This window comes from Carcharodon carcharias, unplaced genomic scaffold, assembly GCF_017639515.1.
Source record: "Carcharodon carcharias isolate sCarCar2 unplaced genomic scaffold, sCarCar2.pri scaffold_951_ctg1, whole genome shotgun sequence".
In the NCBI taxonomy this organism is placed as follows: domain Eukaryota; kingdom Metazoa; phylum Chordata; class Chondrichthyes; order Lamniformes; family Lamnidae; genus Carcharodon; species Carcharodon carcharias.
The window spans coordinates 9,420-25,000 of NW_024471174.1; the positions used below are offsets into that span (position 1 = coordinate 9,420).

The 15,581-nt window shown below is 53.7% G+C and overlaps 1 protein-coding gene across 1 annotated transcript in view; it reads right to left on the reverse strand.

Moving 5' to 3' along the window:
- Window positions 1-3,353: 3,353 nt before the first annotated feature.
- LOC121275222 (ras-interacting protein 1-like) overlaps window positions 3,354-15,581 on the reverse strand; it is a gene marked incomplete at its 3' end in the record, with an annotated part of 47,486 nt that continues 35,258 nt past the window's right edge. Inside the window, exons 3-4 of the mRNA XM_041182645.1 lie at window positions 9,005-9,318; window positions 3,354-4,193 (exon numbers count right to left, since the gene is read on the reverse strand). Of these exons, the coding sequence (XP_041038579.1) occupies window positions 3,354-4,193; window positions 9,005-9,318 (1,154 nt within the window). The remainder of the gene's footprint in view (window positions 4,194-9,004; window positions 9,319-15,581) is intronic.

Genomic DNA, 15,581 nt, shown 5'->3' on the forward strand with positions numbered 1-15,581 from the left:
ACGGTGGTGGGGGTGGGGTTGCAGAGTTATAAAGTGATTTGCGGAAGGAGCGAGGGTGGTGGGGTTGCAGAGTTATAAAGTGATTTGCGGAAGGAGCGAGGGTGGTGGGGTTGCAGAGTTATAAAGTGATTTGCGGAAGGAGCGAGAGTGGGGGGCTGTTGGTGGGGTTGCAGAGTTATAAAGTGATTTGCGGAAGGAGGGAGGGTGGTGGGGTTGCAGAGTTATAAAGTGATTTGCGGAAGGAGGGAGGGTGGTGGGGTTGCAGAGTTATAAAGTGATTTGCGGAAGGAGGGAGGGTGGTGGGGTTGCAGAGTTATAAAGTGATTTGCGGAAGGAGCGAGGGTGGTGGGGTTGCAGAGTTATAAAGTGATTTGCGGAAGGAGCGAGGGTGGTGGGGTTGCAGAGTTATAAAGTGATTTGCGGAAGGAGCGAGGGTGGGTGGTGGGGTTGCAGAGTTATAAAGTGATTTGCGGAAGGAGCGACGGTGGTGGGGGTGGGGTTGCAGAGTTATAAAGTGATTTGCGGAAGGAGCGAGGGTCGGGGGGGGGGTTGCAGAGTTATAAAGTGATTTGCGGAAGGAGCGAGGTTGGGGGTGGGGGGAGGGGGGTGGTGGGGTTGCAGAGTTATAAAGTGATTTGCGGAAGGAGCGAGGGTGGTGGGGTTGCAGAGTTATAAAGTGATTTGCGGAAGGAGCGAGGGTGGGGGGTGGGTTGCAGAGTTATAAAGTGATTTGCGGAAGGAGCGAGGGTGGGGGGAGGTTGCAGAGTTATAACGTGATTTGCGGAAGGAGCGAGGGGGGGGTTGCAGAGTTATAAAGTGATTTGCGGAAGGAGCGAGGGTGGTGGGGTTGCAGAGTTATAAAGTGATTTGCGGAAGGAGCGAGGGTGGGGGGAGAGGAGGGTGGTGGGGATGCAGAGTTATAAAGTGATTTGCGGAAGGAGCGAGGGTGGGGGGAAGGGGGGTGGTGGTGTTGCAGAGTTATGAAGTGATTTGCAGAAGGTGCGAGGGTGGGGGTGTGTGGTGCGGTTGCAGAGTTATAAAGTGATTTGCGGAAGGAGCGAGGGTGGGGGGGGTTGCAGAGTTATAAAGTGATTTGCGGAAGGACCGAGGGTGGTGGGGTTGCAGAGCTATAAAGTGGTTTGCAGAAGGAGCGAGGGTGCTGGGGTTGCAGAGTTATAAAGTGATTTGCGGAAGGAGCGAGGGTGGGTGGTGGGGTTGCAGAGTTATAAAGTGATTTGCGGAAGGAGCGAGGGTGGGTGGTGGGGTTGCAGAGTTATAAAGTGATTAGCGGAAGGAGCGAGGGTGGTGGGGTTGCAGAGTTATAAAGTGATTTGCGGAAGGAGCGAGGGTGGGTGGTGGGGTTGCAGAGTTATAAAGTGATTTGCGGAAGGAGCGAGGGTGGGTGGTGGGGTTGCAGAGTTATAAAGTGATTAGCGGAAGGAGCGAGGGTGGTGGGGTTGCAGAGTTATAAAGTGATTTGCGGAAGGAGCGAGGGTGGGTGGTGGGGTTGCAGAGTTATAAAGTGATTTGCGGAAGGAGCGAGGTTGGGGGGAGGTTGCAGAGTTATAAAGTGATTTGCGGAAGGAGCGAGGGTGGGGGTGGGGAAAGGGGGGTGGTGGGGTTGCAGAGTTATAAAGTGATTTGCGGAAGGAGCGAGGGTGGTGGGGTTGCAGAGTTATAAAGTGATTTGCGGAAGGAGCGAGGGTGGTGGGGTTGCAGAGTTATAAAGTGATTTGCGGAAGGAGCGAGGGTGGGTGGTGGGGTTGCAGAGTTATAAAGTGATTTGCGGAAGGAGCGACGGTGGTGGGGGTGGGGTTGCAGAGTTATAAAGTGATTTGCGGAAGGAGCGAGGGTCGGGGGGGGGTTGCAGAGTTATAAAGTGATTTGCGGAAGGAGCGAGGGTGGGGGTGGGGGGAGGGGGGTGGTGGGGTTGCAGAGTTATAAAGTGATTTGCGGAAGGAGCGAGGGTGGTGGGGTTGCAGAGTTATAAAGTGATTTGCGGAAGGAGCGAGTGTGGTGGGGTTGCAGAGTTATAAAGTGATTTGCGGAAGGAGCGAGGGTCGGGGGGGGTTGCAGAGTTATAAAGTGATTTGCGGAAGGAGCGAGGGTGGTGGGGTTGCAGAGTTATAAAGTGATTTGCGGAAGGAGCGAGGGTCGGGGGGGGGTTGCAGAGTTATAAAGTGATTTGCGGAAGGAGCGAGGGTGGGGGGAGGTTGCAGAGTTATAAAGTGATTTGCGGAAGGAGCGAGGGTGGGGGGAGGTTGCAGAGTTATAAAGTGATTTGCGGAAGGAGCGAGGTTGGGGGGAGGTTGCAGAGTTATAAAGTGATTTGCGGAAGGAGCGAGGGTCGGGGGGGGTTGCAGAGTTATAAAGTGATTTGCGGAAGGAGCGAGGGTGGTGGGGTTGCAGAGTTATAAAGTGATTTGCGGAAGGAGCGAGGGTCGGGGGGGGTTGCAGAGTTATAAAGTGATTTGCGGAAGGAGCGAGGGTGGTGGGGTTGCAGAGTTATAAAGTGATTTGCGGAAGGAGCGAGGGTGGGGGTGGGTTGCAGAGTTATAAAGTGATTTGCGGAAGGAGGGAGGGTGGGGGGAGAGGAGGGTGGTGGGGATGCAGAGTTATAAAGTGATTTGCGGAAGGAGCGAGGGTGGGGGGAGGTTGCAGAGTTATAAAGTGATTTGCGGAAGGAGCGAGGGTGGGGGGAGGTTGCAGAGTTATAAAGTGATTTGCGGAAGGAGTGACGGTGGTGGGGTTGCAGAGTTATAAAGTGATTTGCGGAAGGAGCGAGGGTCGGGGTGGGTTGCAGAGTTATAAAGTGATTTGCGGAAGGAGCGAGGGTGGGGGGAGAGGAGGGTGGTGGGGATGCAGAGTTATAAAGTGATTTGCGGAAGGAGCGAGGGTGGGGGGAGGTTGCAGAGTTATAAAGTGATTTGCGGAAGGAGCGAGGGTGGGGGGAGGTTGCAGAGTTATAAAGTGATTAGCGGAAGGAGTGACGGTGGTGGGGGTGGGGTTGCAGAGTTATGAAGTGATTTGCGGAAGGAGCGAGGGTGGTGGGGTTGCAGAGTTATAAAGTGATTTGCGGAAGGAGCGAGGGTGGTGGGGGTGGGGTTGCAGAGTTATAAAGTGATTTGCGGAAGGAGTGACGGTGGTGGGGGTGGGGTTGCAGAGTTATAAAGTGATTTGCGGAAGGAGCGAGGGTGGTGGGGTTGCAGAGTTATAAAGTGATTTGCGGAAGGAGCGAGGGTGGTGGGGGTGGGGTTGCAGAGTTGCTGGCCCCTACAGACCCAGCCCCCTCCCCTCCCCCCTCCCCTCCCCTCCCCTCCCCCACCCACCAACCCGAGTCCCCTGCCACTCACCCAGGCCGTCCTCTTGACCACGTTGGCTGTCCGGGTCAGCAGGGCGGTCATCTGTCCGGGCCCCAGGCCGCCGGCGGCGTTGGCGGTGGCGGTGGACTGGAGGCAGATGGCGAAGAGGTAGGCCGGAGCCAGGTTGTAGGCCCCGGCCCCGCCCCCGCCCCCGCCGGCCCCGCCCCCGCCGGCCCCGCCCACCTCGGCCCCCCGGGCGATCTCCGCCAGCAGGGCCTCCTCCTCGTCGGCCTCGGGCCTGAACCTCAGCAGGGGCTGGCGGCTGCTCAGGTAGGCCCGCTGGGCCTCGCCCTCCTCCGGCAGGGCCCGGCCGCACAGCAGGCAGGAGAAGAAGGGGAAGGCCCGGGGCGGGGGCGGGGCCGGGCCCGGGTTCGGGGGCGTGGTCGGGCCCGGGGGCGTGGCCGGGGGCGGGGCCGGGGGCGGGGCCGGGGGCGGGGCCGGGACCGGGACCGGGGAGGGTAGCCAGGAGGGCCGGCCGGAGCCGGCCAGGCCCGGCTCGCGGTACATCAGCAGGTAGTGGTCGCCGAGGCCGAGCAGGTCCCCCGAGCGCAGCTCCGACTCGCCCAGCAGCAGGCCCCCGTTGAGGGTGACCCGGGCGCCGGCCAGGGGCCGCACGCGGGCCGCCGGCGGCGGGGGCGGGGTCGGGGTCGGGGTCGGGGTCGGACGGTTGCCCCGCCGGCCCTCGGGGCCGCTCGGGGGCCGGGCCACGCAGCAGTGTACGGGCAGCAGGTCGGGGGCGGACAGAGGGGTGTCCGCTTGCTCCGGGCCGGGCGGCCCCCCTCCTCGGCCGAAGGTGTGTCGACTCCCGGTCATCAGGTGCAGCACCAGATCCTGCAAGGGGCAAGGGTGGGGGAGAGAGAGAGAGAGAGAGAGAGATCAGCACAGGGACGCTCCAGGCCGGACAGTGTAGAGGGAGCTCAACTCTGTATCTAACCCCGTGCTGTACCTGTCCTGGGAGTGTTTGATGGGGACAGTGTAGAGGGAGCTCAACTCTGTATCTAACCCCGTGCTGTACCTGTCCTGGGAGTGTTTGATGGGGACAGTGTAGAGGGAGATTTACTCTGTATCTAACCCCGTGCTGTACCTGTCCTGGGAGTGTTTGATGGGGACGGTGTAGAGGGAGATTTACTCTGTATCTAACCCCGTGCTGTACCTGTCCTGGGAGTGTTTGATGGGGACAGTGTAGAGGGAGCCACACTCTGTATCTAACCCCGTGCTGTACCTGTCCTGGGAGTGTTTGATGGGGACAGTGTAGAGGGAGATTTACTCTGTATCTAACCCCGTGCTGTACCTGTCCTGGGAGTGTTTGATGGGGACGGTGTAGAGGGAGATTTACTCTGTATCTAACCCCGTGCTGTACCTGTCCTGGGAGTGTTTGATGGGGACAGTGTAGAGGGAGCTCAACTCTGTATCTAACCCCGTGCTGTACCTGTCCTGGGAGTGTTTGATGGGGAAGGTGTAGAGGGAGATTTACTCTGTATCTAACCCCGTGCTCTACCTGTCCTGGGAGTGTTTGATGGGGAAGGTGTAGAGGGAGATTTACTCTGTATCTAACCCCGTGCTGTACCTGTCCTGGGAGTGTTTGATGGGGACAGTGTAGAGGGAGCTTTACTCTGTATCTAACCCCGTGCTGTACCTGTCCTGGGAGTGTTTGATGGGGACGGTGTAGAGGGAGATTTACTCTGTATCTAACCCCGTGCTGTACCTGTCCTGGGAGTGTTTGATGGGGACAGTGTAGAGGGAGATTTACTCTGTATCTAACCCCGTGCTGTACCTGTCCTGGGAGTGTTTGATGGGGACAGTGTAGAGGGAGATTTACTCTATATCTAACCCCGTGCTGTACCTGTCCTGGGAGTGTTTGATGGGGACAGTGTAGAGGGAGCTTTACTTTGTATCTAACCCCGTGCTGTACCTGTCCTGGGAGTTTTTGATGGGGACAGTGTAGAGGGAGCTCAACTCTGTATCTAACCCCGTGCTGTACCTGTCCTGGGAGTGTTTGATGGGGACAGTGTACAGGGAGATTTACTCTGTATCTAACCCCGTGCTGTACCTGTCCTGGGAGTGTTTGATGGGGACAGTGTAGAGGGAGCTCAACTCTGTATCTAACCCCGTGCTGTACCTGTCCTGGGAGTGTTTGATGGGGACAGTGTAGAGGGAGCTCAACTCTGTATCTAACCCCGTGCTGTACCTGTCCTGGGAGTGTTTGATGGGGACAGTGTAGAGGGAGATTTACTCTGTATCTAACCCCGTGCTGTACCTGTCCTGGGAGTGTTTGATGGGGACAGTGTAGAGGGAGATTTACTCTGTATCTAACCCCGTGCTGTACCTGTCCTGGGAGTGTTTGATGGGGACAGTGTAGAGGGAGCTCAACTCTGTATCTAACCCCGTGCTGTACCTGTCCTGGGAATGTTTGATGGGGACAGTGTAGAGGGAGCTTTACTCTGTATCTAACCCCGTGCTGTACCTGTCCTGGGAGTGTTTGATGGGGACAGTGTAGAGGGAGCTCAACTCTGTATCTAACCCCGTGCTGTACCTGTCCTGGGAGTGTTTGATGGGGACAGTGTAGAGGGAGATTTACTCTGTATCTAACCCCGTGCTGTACCTGTCCTGGGAGTGTTTGATGGGGACAGTGTGGAGGGAGCTTAACTCTGTATCTAACCCCGTGCTGTACCTGTCCTGGGAGTGTTTGATGGGGACAGTGTAGAGGGAGATTTACTCTGTATCTAACCCCGTGCTGTACCTGCCCTGGGAGTGTTTGATGGGGACAGTGTAGAGGGAGATTTACTCTGTATCTAACCCCGTGCTGTACCTGTCCTGGGAGTGTTTGATGGGGATGGTGTAGAGGGAGCTTTACTCTGTATCTAACCCCGTGCTGTACCTGTCCTGGGAGTGTTTGATGGGGACAGTGTAGAGGGAGATTTACTCTGTATCTAACCCCGTGCTGTACCTGTCTTGGGAGTGTTTGATATTGAAAGTGTAGAGGGAGATTTACTCTGTATCTAACCCCGTGCTGTACCTGTCCTGGGAGTGTTTGATGGGGATGGTGTAGAGGGAGCTTTACTCTGTATCTAACCCCGTGCTGTACCTGTCCTGGGAGTGTTTGATGGGGATGGTGTAGAGGGAGCTTTACTCTGTATCTAACCCCGTGCTGTACCTGTCCTGGGAGTGTTTGACGGGGACAGTGTAGAGGGAGATTTACTCTGTATCTAACCCCGTGCTGTACCTGTCTTGGGAGTGTTTGATATTGAAAGTGTAGAGGGAGATTTACTCTGTATCTAACCCCGTGCTGTACCTGTCCTGGGAGTGTTTGATGGGGATGGTGTAGAGGGAGCTTTACTCTGTATCTAACCCCGTGCTGTACCTGTCCTGGGAGTGTTTGATGGGGACAGTGTAGAGGGAGATTTACTCTGTATCTAACCCCGTGCTGTACCTGTCCTGGGAGTGTTTGATATTGAAAGTGTAGAGGGAGATTTACTCTGTATCTAACCCCGTGCTGTACCTGTCCTGGGAGTGTTTGATATTGAAAGTGTAGAGGGAGATTTACTCTGTATCTAACCCCGTGCTCTACCTGTCCTGGGAGTGTTTGATGGGGACAGTGTAGAGGGAGATTTACTCTGTATCTAACCCCGTGCTCTACCTGTCCTGGGAGTGTTTGATGGGGATGGTGTAGAGGGAGATTTACTCTGTATCTAACCCCGTGCTGTACCTGTCCTGGGAGTGTTTGATGGGGACAGTGTAGAGGGAGCTTTACTCTGTATCTAACCCCGTGCTGTACCTGTCCTGGGAGTGTTTGATGGGGACAGTGTAGAGGGAGCTTTACTCTGTATCTAACCCCGTGCTGTATCTGTCCTGGGAGTGTTTGATGGGGACAGTGTAGAGGGAGATTTACTCTGTATCTAACCCCGTGCTGTACCTGTCCTGGGAGTGTTTGATGGGGACAGTGTAGAGGGAGATTTACTCTGTATCCTAACCCCGTGCTGTTCCTGTCCTGGGAGTGTTTGATGGGGACAGTGTAGAGGGAGCTTTACTCTGTATCTAACCCCGTGCTGTACCTGTCCTGGGAGTGTTTGATGGGGACAGTGTAGAGGGAGCTCAACTCTGTATCTAACCCCGTGCTGTACCTGTCCTGGGAGTGTTTGATGGGGACGGTGTAGAGGGAGATTTACTCTGTATCTAACCCCGTGCTGTACCTGTCCTGGGAGTGTTTGATGGGGACAGTGTAGAGGGAGCTCAACTCTGTATCTAACCCCGTGCTGTACCTGTCCTGGGAGTGTTTGATGGGGACAGTGTAGAGGGAGCTCAACTCTGTATCTAACCCCGTGCTGTACCTGTCCTGGGAGTGTTTGATGGGGACGGTGTAGAGGGAGATTTACTCTGTATCTAACCCCGTGCTGTACCTGTCCTGGGAGTGTTTGATGGGGACGGTGTAGAGGGAGATTTACTCTGTATCTAACCCCGTGCTGTACCTGTCCTGGGAGTGTTTGATGGGGACAGTGTAGAGGGAGCTTTACTCTGTATCTAACCCCGTGCTGTACCTGTCCTGGGAGTGTTTGATGGGGACAGTGTAGAGGGAGATTTACTCTGTATCTAACCCCGTGCTGTACCTGTCCTGGGAGTGTTTGATGGGCACAGTGTAGAGGGAGATTTACTCTGTATCTAACCCCGTGCTGCACCTGTCCTGGGAGTGTTTGATGGGGACAGTGTAGAGGGAGATTTACTCTGTATCTAACCCCGTGCTGTAACTGTCCTGGGAGTGTTTGATGGGGACAGTGTAGAGGGATATTTACTCTGTATCTAACCCCGTGCTGTACCTGTCCTGGGAGTGTTTGATGGGGACAGTGTAGAGGGAGATTTACTCTGTATCTAACCCCGTGCTGTACCTGTCCTGGGAGTGTTTGATGGGGACAGTGTAGAGGGAGCTTTACTCTGTATCTAACCCCGTGCTGTACCTGTCCTGTGAGTGTTTGATGGGGACGGTGTAGAGGGAGATTTACTCTGTATCTAACCCCGTGCTGTACCTGTCCTGGGAGTGTTTGATGTGGAAAGTGGAGAGGGAGCTTTACTCTGTATCTAACCCCGTGCTGTACCTGTCCTGGGAGTGTTTGATGGGGACAGTGTAGAGGGAGATTTACTCTGTATCTAACCCCGTGCTGTACCTGTCCTGGGAGTGTTTGATGGGGACGGTGTAGAGGGAGATTTACTTTGTATCTAACCCGTGCTGTACCTGTCCTGGGAGTGTTTGATGGGGACGGTGTAGAGGGAGCTTTACTCTGTATCTAACCCCGTGCTGTACCTGTCCTGGGAGTGTTTGATGGGGACAGTGTAGAGGGAGATTTACTCTGTATCTAACCCCGTGCTGTACCTGTCCTGGGAGTGTTTGATGGGGACAGTGTAGAGGGAGGTTTACTCTGTATCTAACCCCGTGCTGTACCTGTCCTGGGAGTGTTTGATGGGGACAGTGTAGAGGGAGCTTTACTCTGTATCTAACCCCGTGCTGTACCTGTCCTGGGAGTGTTTGATGGGGACAGTGTAGAGGGAGCTTTACTCTGTATCTAACCCCGTGCTGTACCTGTCCTGGGAGTGTTTGATGGGGACAGTGTAGAGGGAGCTTTACTCTGTATCTAACTCCGTGTGGTTCTCACCTTTTCCTGATCATGTCCCTGCAGCACCAGGAAGTAGGGGAGGTTGGTTGGCGGCCGGACGAGACTCTGGGCCACGTTCTCGAAAGTGAGACCCTGACGCCCGTTGTCGGCCTCCTTGGCGTCAGCCTGTGCGGCCGCCCCTCCGTCCAGGACCAGCACGCTCTTCACCCCCTTCCGCTCCCGCTTGCGCTGCCCGCTGAGGTTGGCCTCGCTGATGCTGCGCCGGAGGGTGGCTGCTTCTGCCTGGGGCGTCCCTTCTCCGCTGCACACCCGCGCCCGGCTGCGCTGGAGCCTTCGAGCCTGGGCGTTGATCCCTGCTCCACGCCGGAGAGAGAGGGAGAGAGAGAGAGGGAGCCGGGGATGGGAGGGGAGAGAACAGGCGTTAGCGGCAGCGAGCGGCTCCTGGAGCGGAGAAGAGAATGGAGAGAGGGAGAGAAAGAGAGAGGGAGAGAGTGAGATAGAGAGATGGAGAGAGAGGGAGAGAGAGGCAGGGAGGGAGAGAGGGAGGAAGATTTGGGAGAGAGAGAGAGAGGCAGGGACAGAGAGAGCGGGAGAGAGTGAGAGAGAGACACAGGGAGGGAGAGATGGAGAAAGAGGTGGGAGAGAGAGATGCAGGGAGAGAGAGAGAGAGAGACGGAGAGAGAGCAGGAGAGAGTGAGAGAGAGAGACAGGGAGGAGAGAGAGGGAGAAAGAGGTGGGAGAGAGAGAGAGGGAGAAAGGGAGGAAGAGGCGGATGAGAGAGAGAGAGATGCAGGGAGAGAGGGAAGGAGAGGGAGAGAGAACGAGACAGACAGAGAGAAAGAGATTGAGAAGGGCAGAGTGAGAGATTGAGAGTGAGAGGGGAGAGAGACAGAGAGGGAGAGGGAGAGAGAGAAGGAGAGAGAGGGAGAGAGGTGGGGTTCGGCTCCTGTCATCAGGTGTTGCCCATCTCACTCCCTCTCTCTCTCTGTCTCTGTCTCTGTCTCTCTCTCTCTCTGTCTCTCTCTCTCTCTGTCTCTCTCTCTGTCTCTCTCTCTCTCTCTCTGTCTCTCTCTCTCTGTCTCTCTCTCTCTGTCTCTCTCTCTCTGTCTCTCTCTCTCTGTCTCTCTCTCTCTGTCTCTCTCTCTCTCTCTAATCTGTCTCTCTCTCTAATCTGTCTCTCTCTCTAATCTGTCTCTCTCTCTCTCTCTCTCTCTCTGTCTCTCTCTCTGTCTGTCTCCTTATCTCTCTCTCCCTTTCTGTCTCTCTTTCTGTTATTGTCTCTCTCCATCTCTGTCTCACTCAGTCTCACTCTCTCTGTCTTGCTTTCTCTCTCAATCTCTCTTTCTCAGACTCTCTTTCTATTTCTCTGTCTCTCTCTCTCCCTCTGTCTCTCGCTCTCTCTCACTCTTTCTATCTCTCTGTCTCACTCTTTCTCTGTGTCCCTCTCTGTCTCTCTCTCTTCCTCTCTCTCTGTCTCTCTCTCTGTCTCCTTCTCTCTCACTCTGTCTCTCTTTCTCTTCCTCTGTCTCTCTCTCTCTCTGTGTGTCTCTCTCTCTCTGCCTCCCTCTCTCTGTCTCTCTCTCTGTGTCTCTCTCTGTCTGTCTGTCTCTCTCCCTCTGTCTCTCTCTGTCTCTGTCTGTCTCTCTCTCTGTCTCAGTCTCTCTGTCTTTCTCTCTTTCTGTCATTGTCTCTCTCTCCATCTCTGTCTCTCTCTGTCTCGCTCTCTCTCTCTGTCTCTGTCTGTGTCTCTCTCTTACTCCATCTCTCTTTGTCTCTGTCACTATTTCTCCGTCTCTCGGTCTCTGCCTCTCTCTGCCTCACTCTCTCTCTCTCGTTCTCTCTCTCTCCATCTGTCTGTCTCTGTCTCTCTCTCTATCTGTCTCTCAGTCTCTCTCTCACTCCAACTCTCTCTCAGTCTCTCTCTCAGTCTGTCTCTCTCTCTCCCTCTTTCTGTCTCCTTCTCTGCCTCTCTGTCTCTCCCTCTATTTCTCTGTTTCTCTGTGTTTCTCTCTCTGTCTCTGTCTTTCTGTCTCTCTCTCTCCATTTCTCTGTCCCTCACTCTGCCTCTCTCTCCTTCACTCTCTCTCTGTCTCGATCTCTCTTTGCCTCTCTTTCTCTGTCTCACTCTGTATCTCTCCCTCCCTCTCTCTCTGTCTCTTTCTCTCTCCATCTGTCTCTCGTTCTCTCTCTCTCCATCTCTCTCTCTCTGTCTCTCTCTCTTTCTCTGTCGCTCTCTGCCTCTCTCTCTTTCAGCCTCGCTCTCTCTCTCTCTCTCTGTCTTTCTATCTCTATCTCTGTCTCTCTCTTCATTTCTCTGTCCCTCTCTCTCTCTGCATCACTCTCTTCCTGCCTCACTATGTCTCTGTCTCACTATCTCTCTGTCTCACTATCTCTCTGTTTCTGTCTCTCTGTCTCTCTCCGTCTCTCACTCTGTCTCCCCCTGTCTCTCTCTCCCTGTCTGTCTCTGTCTCTCCCTCTGTCTTTCTGTGTTTCTCTGTCTATCTCTGTCTCTCTCCATTTCTCTGTCTCTCTCTCTCTGTCTCTCTCTGTCTCCTTCTCTGTCTCTCTGTCATTCTCTCTCTGTCTCTCTCTCTCTCTCTCTCCATTTCTCTGTCTCTCTCTCTCCATTTGTCTGCCTCTCTCTGCCTCACTCTCTCTCTGTCTCGATCTCTCTTTGCTTCTATTTCTCTGTCTCACTCTGTATCTCTCCCTCCCTCTCTCTCTATGTCTCTCTCTGTGTCTCTGTTGCTCTCCATCTCTCTCCCTCTGTCTATCTCTCTTTCTGCCTCACTCTCTTTCTCTACCTGTCTTTCTCCCCCTCTTCCTCTCTCCGTCACTGTCTCCCTGTCTATCTGTTTCCGCCTCTGCCTCTCTCCCTTTTTCTCTCTCTCTCTGCCCCTCTCTCACACTCCATCTCTCTCTCTTTACCTATGTCCCTTTCTGTCTCTTTCGTTCTGTCTCCCTCTCTCTGTCTTTCCCTCTCTCTCACTGTCTCTCTCTGTCTCTCTCTCTGTTTCTCTCTGTCTCTCTCTCTCTCTGAACCTCTCTCTCCATCTCTGTCGCACTCTCTCTCACTGTTTAACCATCTATCTCTTTCTCTCCCTTTATCTCTCCCTCTTTCCCTCTTCCCCTCTAATCTCTGTCTCTCTCTCTCTCTCTGTCTCCTTCTCTGTCTCTCTTTCTCTGTCTGTCGCTCTCTCAGTTTCTCTTTCTATTTCTCTGTCTCTCTCTCTGCGTCTCTTTCTTTTTCTCTCTCCATTTCTCCATCTCTCTTTCTCTCTGTCTCTGTGTTTCTCTCTCTATCTCTGTCTCTCTCCATTTCTCTATCTCTATCTCTCTCTGCCTCACTCTCTCTGTCTGTTTCTCCTCGTCTCTCTCTCTCTGTCTCTTGTCTCTCTCTCTCTCTCTGTCTCTCTCTCTCTGTCTCTCTCTCTCTGTCTCTCTCTCTCTGTCTCTCTCTCTCTGTCTCTCTCTCTGTCTCTCTCTCTGTCTCTCTCTCTGTCTCTCTCTCTGTCTCTCTCTCTGTCTCTCTCTCTGTCTCTCTCTCTGTCTCTCTCTCTGTCTCTCTCTCTGTCTCTCTCTCTGTCTCTCTCTCTGTCTCTCTCTCTGTCTCTCTCTCTCGCTCTCTCTCGCTCTCTCTCCGTCTCTCTATCTCTGTCTCTCTCCATTTCTCTGTCTCTATCTCTCTCTGCCTCACTCTCTCTATCTCTTTTTACCTCTCTCTCTCTAAGCATCTATCTCTCTCCCTCTATCTCTCTGTCCCTCTATCTCTCCCTCTTTCCCTCTTCCCCAATAATCGCTGTCTCTCTCTCTCTCTTTATTTCTCCCTCTGACTGTCTCTCTCCATTTCTGTCTTTCTCTCTCCCTCTCTCTGCCTCACTCGCTGTCTCTTTTTACCTCTCTCTCTCTCTAACCATCCATCTCTCTCCCTCTCTCTCTCTCCCTCCCCCTTCCACTCTAATCTCTGTCTCTCTCTATCTGTCTCTCTCCATCTCTCTCCCTCTGTCTATCTCTTTCTGCCTCTCTCTCTTTCTCTGTCTCTCTCCCTCTCTGTTTCTCTGTCTCTGTCTTTCTCTGTCTCTCTCTCTATCTCTCTGTCTCTCTCTCTCTGTCTCTCTCTCTCTCTCTTGCTCTCTCTCTCACTCCACCTCTCTCTTTCTTTTCCTATGTCCCTCTCTGTCTCTCTCGTGCCGTCTCCCTCTCTCTGTCTTTCCCTCTCTCTCGCTCTCTCTCTCTGTCTCTCACTGTCTCGCTCTCTTTCTCTCTCTCTCTTTCTCTCTCTCGCTCTGTCTCTCTCCGTTTCTCTCTGTCTCTCTATCACATTCTCTCTCTCTCTTTTTCTGCCCCACTCTGTATCTCTTCCACCCACTGTCTCTCTGTCCCTCTCTGTCTGTCTCATTTTACCTCTCTCTCCATCTCTGTCGCACTGTCTCTCTCTCTCTTTAACCATATATCTCTCTCTCTGTCTCTCTCTCCCTCTATCTCTCCCTCTTTCCCTCTTCCCCTCTAATCTCTGTCTCTCTCTCTCTCTGTCTCTCTCACTCTCTCTTTGTTTCTCTGGCTCTGTCTCTCTCCATTTCTATTTTTCTCTCTCCCTCTCTCTGCCTCACTCTCTCTGTCTCTTTTTTACCTCTCTCTCTCTCTAACCATCTATCTCTCTCTCTCTCCCTCTTCCTCTCGAATCTCTCTTTGTCACTCTGTTTCTCTCTCTGTCTCTCTCAATTTTGCTGTCTCTCTCTCTCTTGCTCTCCATTTCTCTCCCTCTGTCTATCTCGTTCTGCCTCTCTCTGTCTTTGTCTGTCTCTCTCCCTCTCTTCCTCTGTCTCTGTCTTTGTCTGTCTCTTGCTCTCAGTCTCTCTCTGTCTCTCTCTCTTTCTCTCTCTCTCTCTTTCTTTTCCTATGTCCCTCTCTGTCTCTTTCGCGCTGTCTCCCTCTCTGTCTTTCCTTCTCTCTCACTCTCCCTCTCTCTCTCGTTCGCTCTGTCTCTGTCTCTCTCACTATCTCTCTCTCTTTCTCTCTCTCCCTCTTTCTCTCTCTTGCTTTGTCTCTCTCTCTCTCCATTTCTCTCTCTGTCTCGCTCTGTCCCTCTCTGTCTCTTTTTACCTCTCTCTCTCTCTCTCTAACCATCCATCTCTCTCTCTCCCTCTTTCTCTCAAATCTCTGTCTCTGCCTCTCTCTTTGTTTCTCTGGCTCTGTCTCTCTCCATTTCTATCTTTCTCTCTCCCTCTCTCTGCCTCACTCTCTCTGTCTCTTTTTTTAACTCTCTCTCTCTCTAACCATCTATCTCTCTCTCTCTCCCTCTTCCTCTCGAATCTCTCTCTGTCACTCTGTTTCTCTCTCTGTCTCTCTCAATTTTGCTGTCTCTCTCTCTGTTGCTCTCCATCTCTCTCCCTCTGTCTATTTCTTTCTGCCTCTCTCTGTCTCTCTCCCCCTCTTGCTCTGTTTCTCTCTCTGTCTCTCTCTCTCTCTGTCTTTCTCTCTCTCCCTCTGTCTCTCTATATCTCTTTCTGTCTCTCTCTCTGCCTCTATCTTTCTCTCTCCCTCTCTTCCTCTCCTACTCCATCTCCCTGTTTCTCTCTCTCTCTGTCTCTCTCTCTGTCTCTCTCTCTCTCTCTCTTTCTCTCTCTCTCTGTCCCTCTCTCACTCTCCCTCTCTCTCTTATTGCCTATGTCCATCTCTGTTTCTCTCTCTGTCTCACTCTCTCTCCCTCTCTGTCTCATTCTATCTCTCCACCCCACTCACTCTGTCTCACTCTCTGTCTGTCTCTTTTTACCTCTCTCTCCATCTCTGTCACATTCTCTCACTCTCTCTCTCTAAACATCTATCTCTCTGCCTCTCCCTCTGCCTCCCTCACTACCTCTCTCTGTCTCCATCTCTCTATCTCTCTCTGTCTTTCTCTCTCTCACAACCTCTCCCTCTGCTTCCATCACACTTTGTCTCTCTCTCTTATGCTCTTTCTCACCCTCCCTTTCTCCATCTTCCATTCCGTTCTCTCCCTCTGACTCCCACCAAGCCTCAAACCTCCCATTGCTCTGACCCCTGTCATCCAGCCGTCTATCCGAGCCCTTTACCTGAGTGACAAGAGTGGGTGGGGATTGAGGGAGATGAGAAGGTGGGTAGGTGGGGATTGAGGGAGACGGGGTGAAGGTGGGTAGGTGGGGATTGAGGGAGATGGCGAGAAGGTGGGTAGGTGGGGATTGAGGGAGATGGGGAGAAGGTGGGTAGGTGGGGATTGAGGGAGATGGTGAGAAGGTGGGTAGGTGGGGATTGAGGGAGATGGTGAGAAGGTGGGTAGGTGGGGATTGAGGGAGACGGGGGGTAGGTGGGTAGGTGGGGATTGAGGGAGACGGGTTAAAGGTGGGTAGGTGGGGATTGAGGGAGATGGTGAGAAGGTGGGTAGGTGGGGATTGAGGGAGACGGGGAGAAGGTGGGTAGTTGGGGATTGAGGGAGACGGGGGGTAGGTAGGGATTGAGGGAGACGGGGAGAAGGTGGGGGTATCTGAGGGAGACTGGGGTGTCTGAGGGAGATGGGGGGGTATCTGAAGGACGCGGGTGTATCTGAGGGACGTGGGGGGTATCTGAGCGACACGGGGGGGGGTATCTGAGCAACACGGGG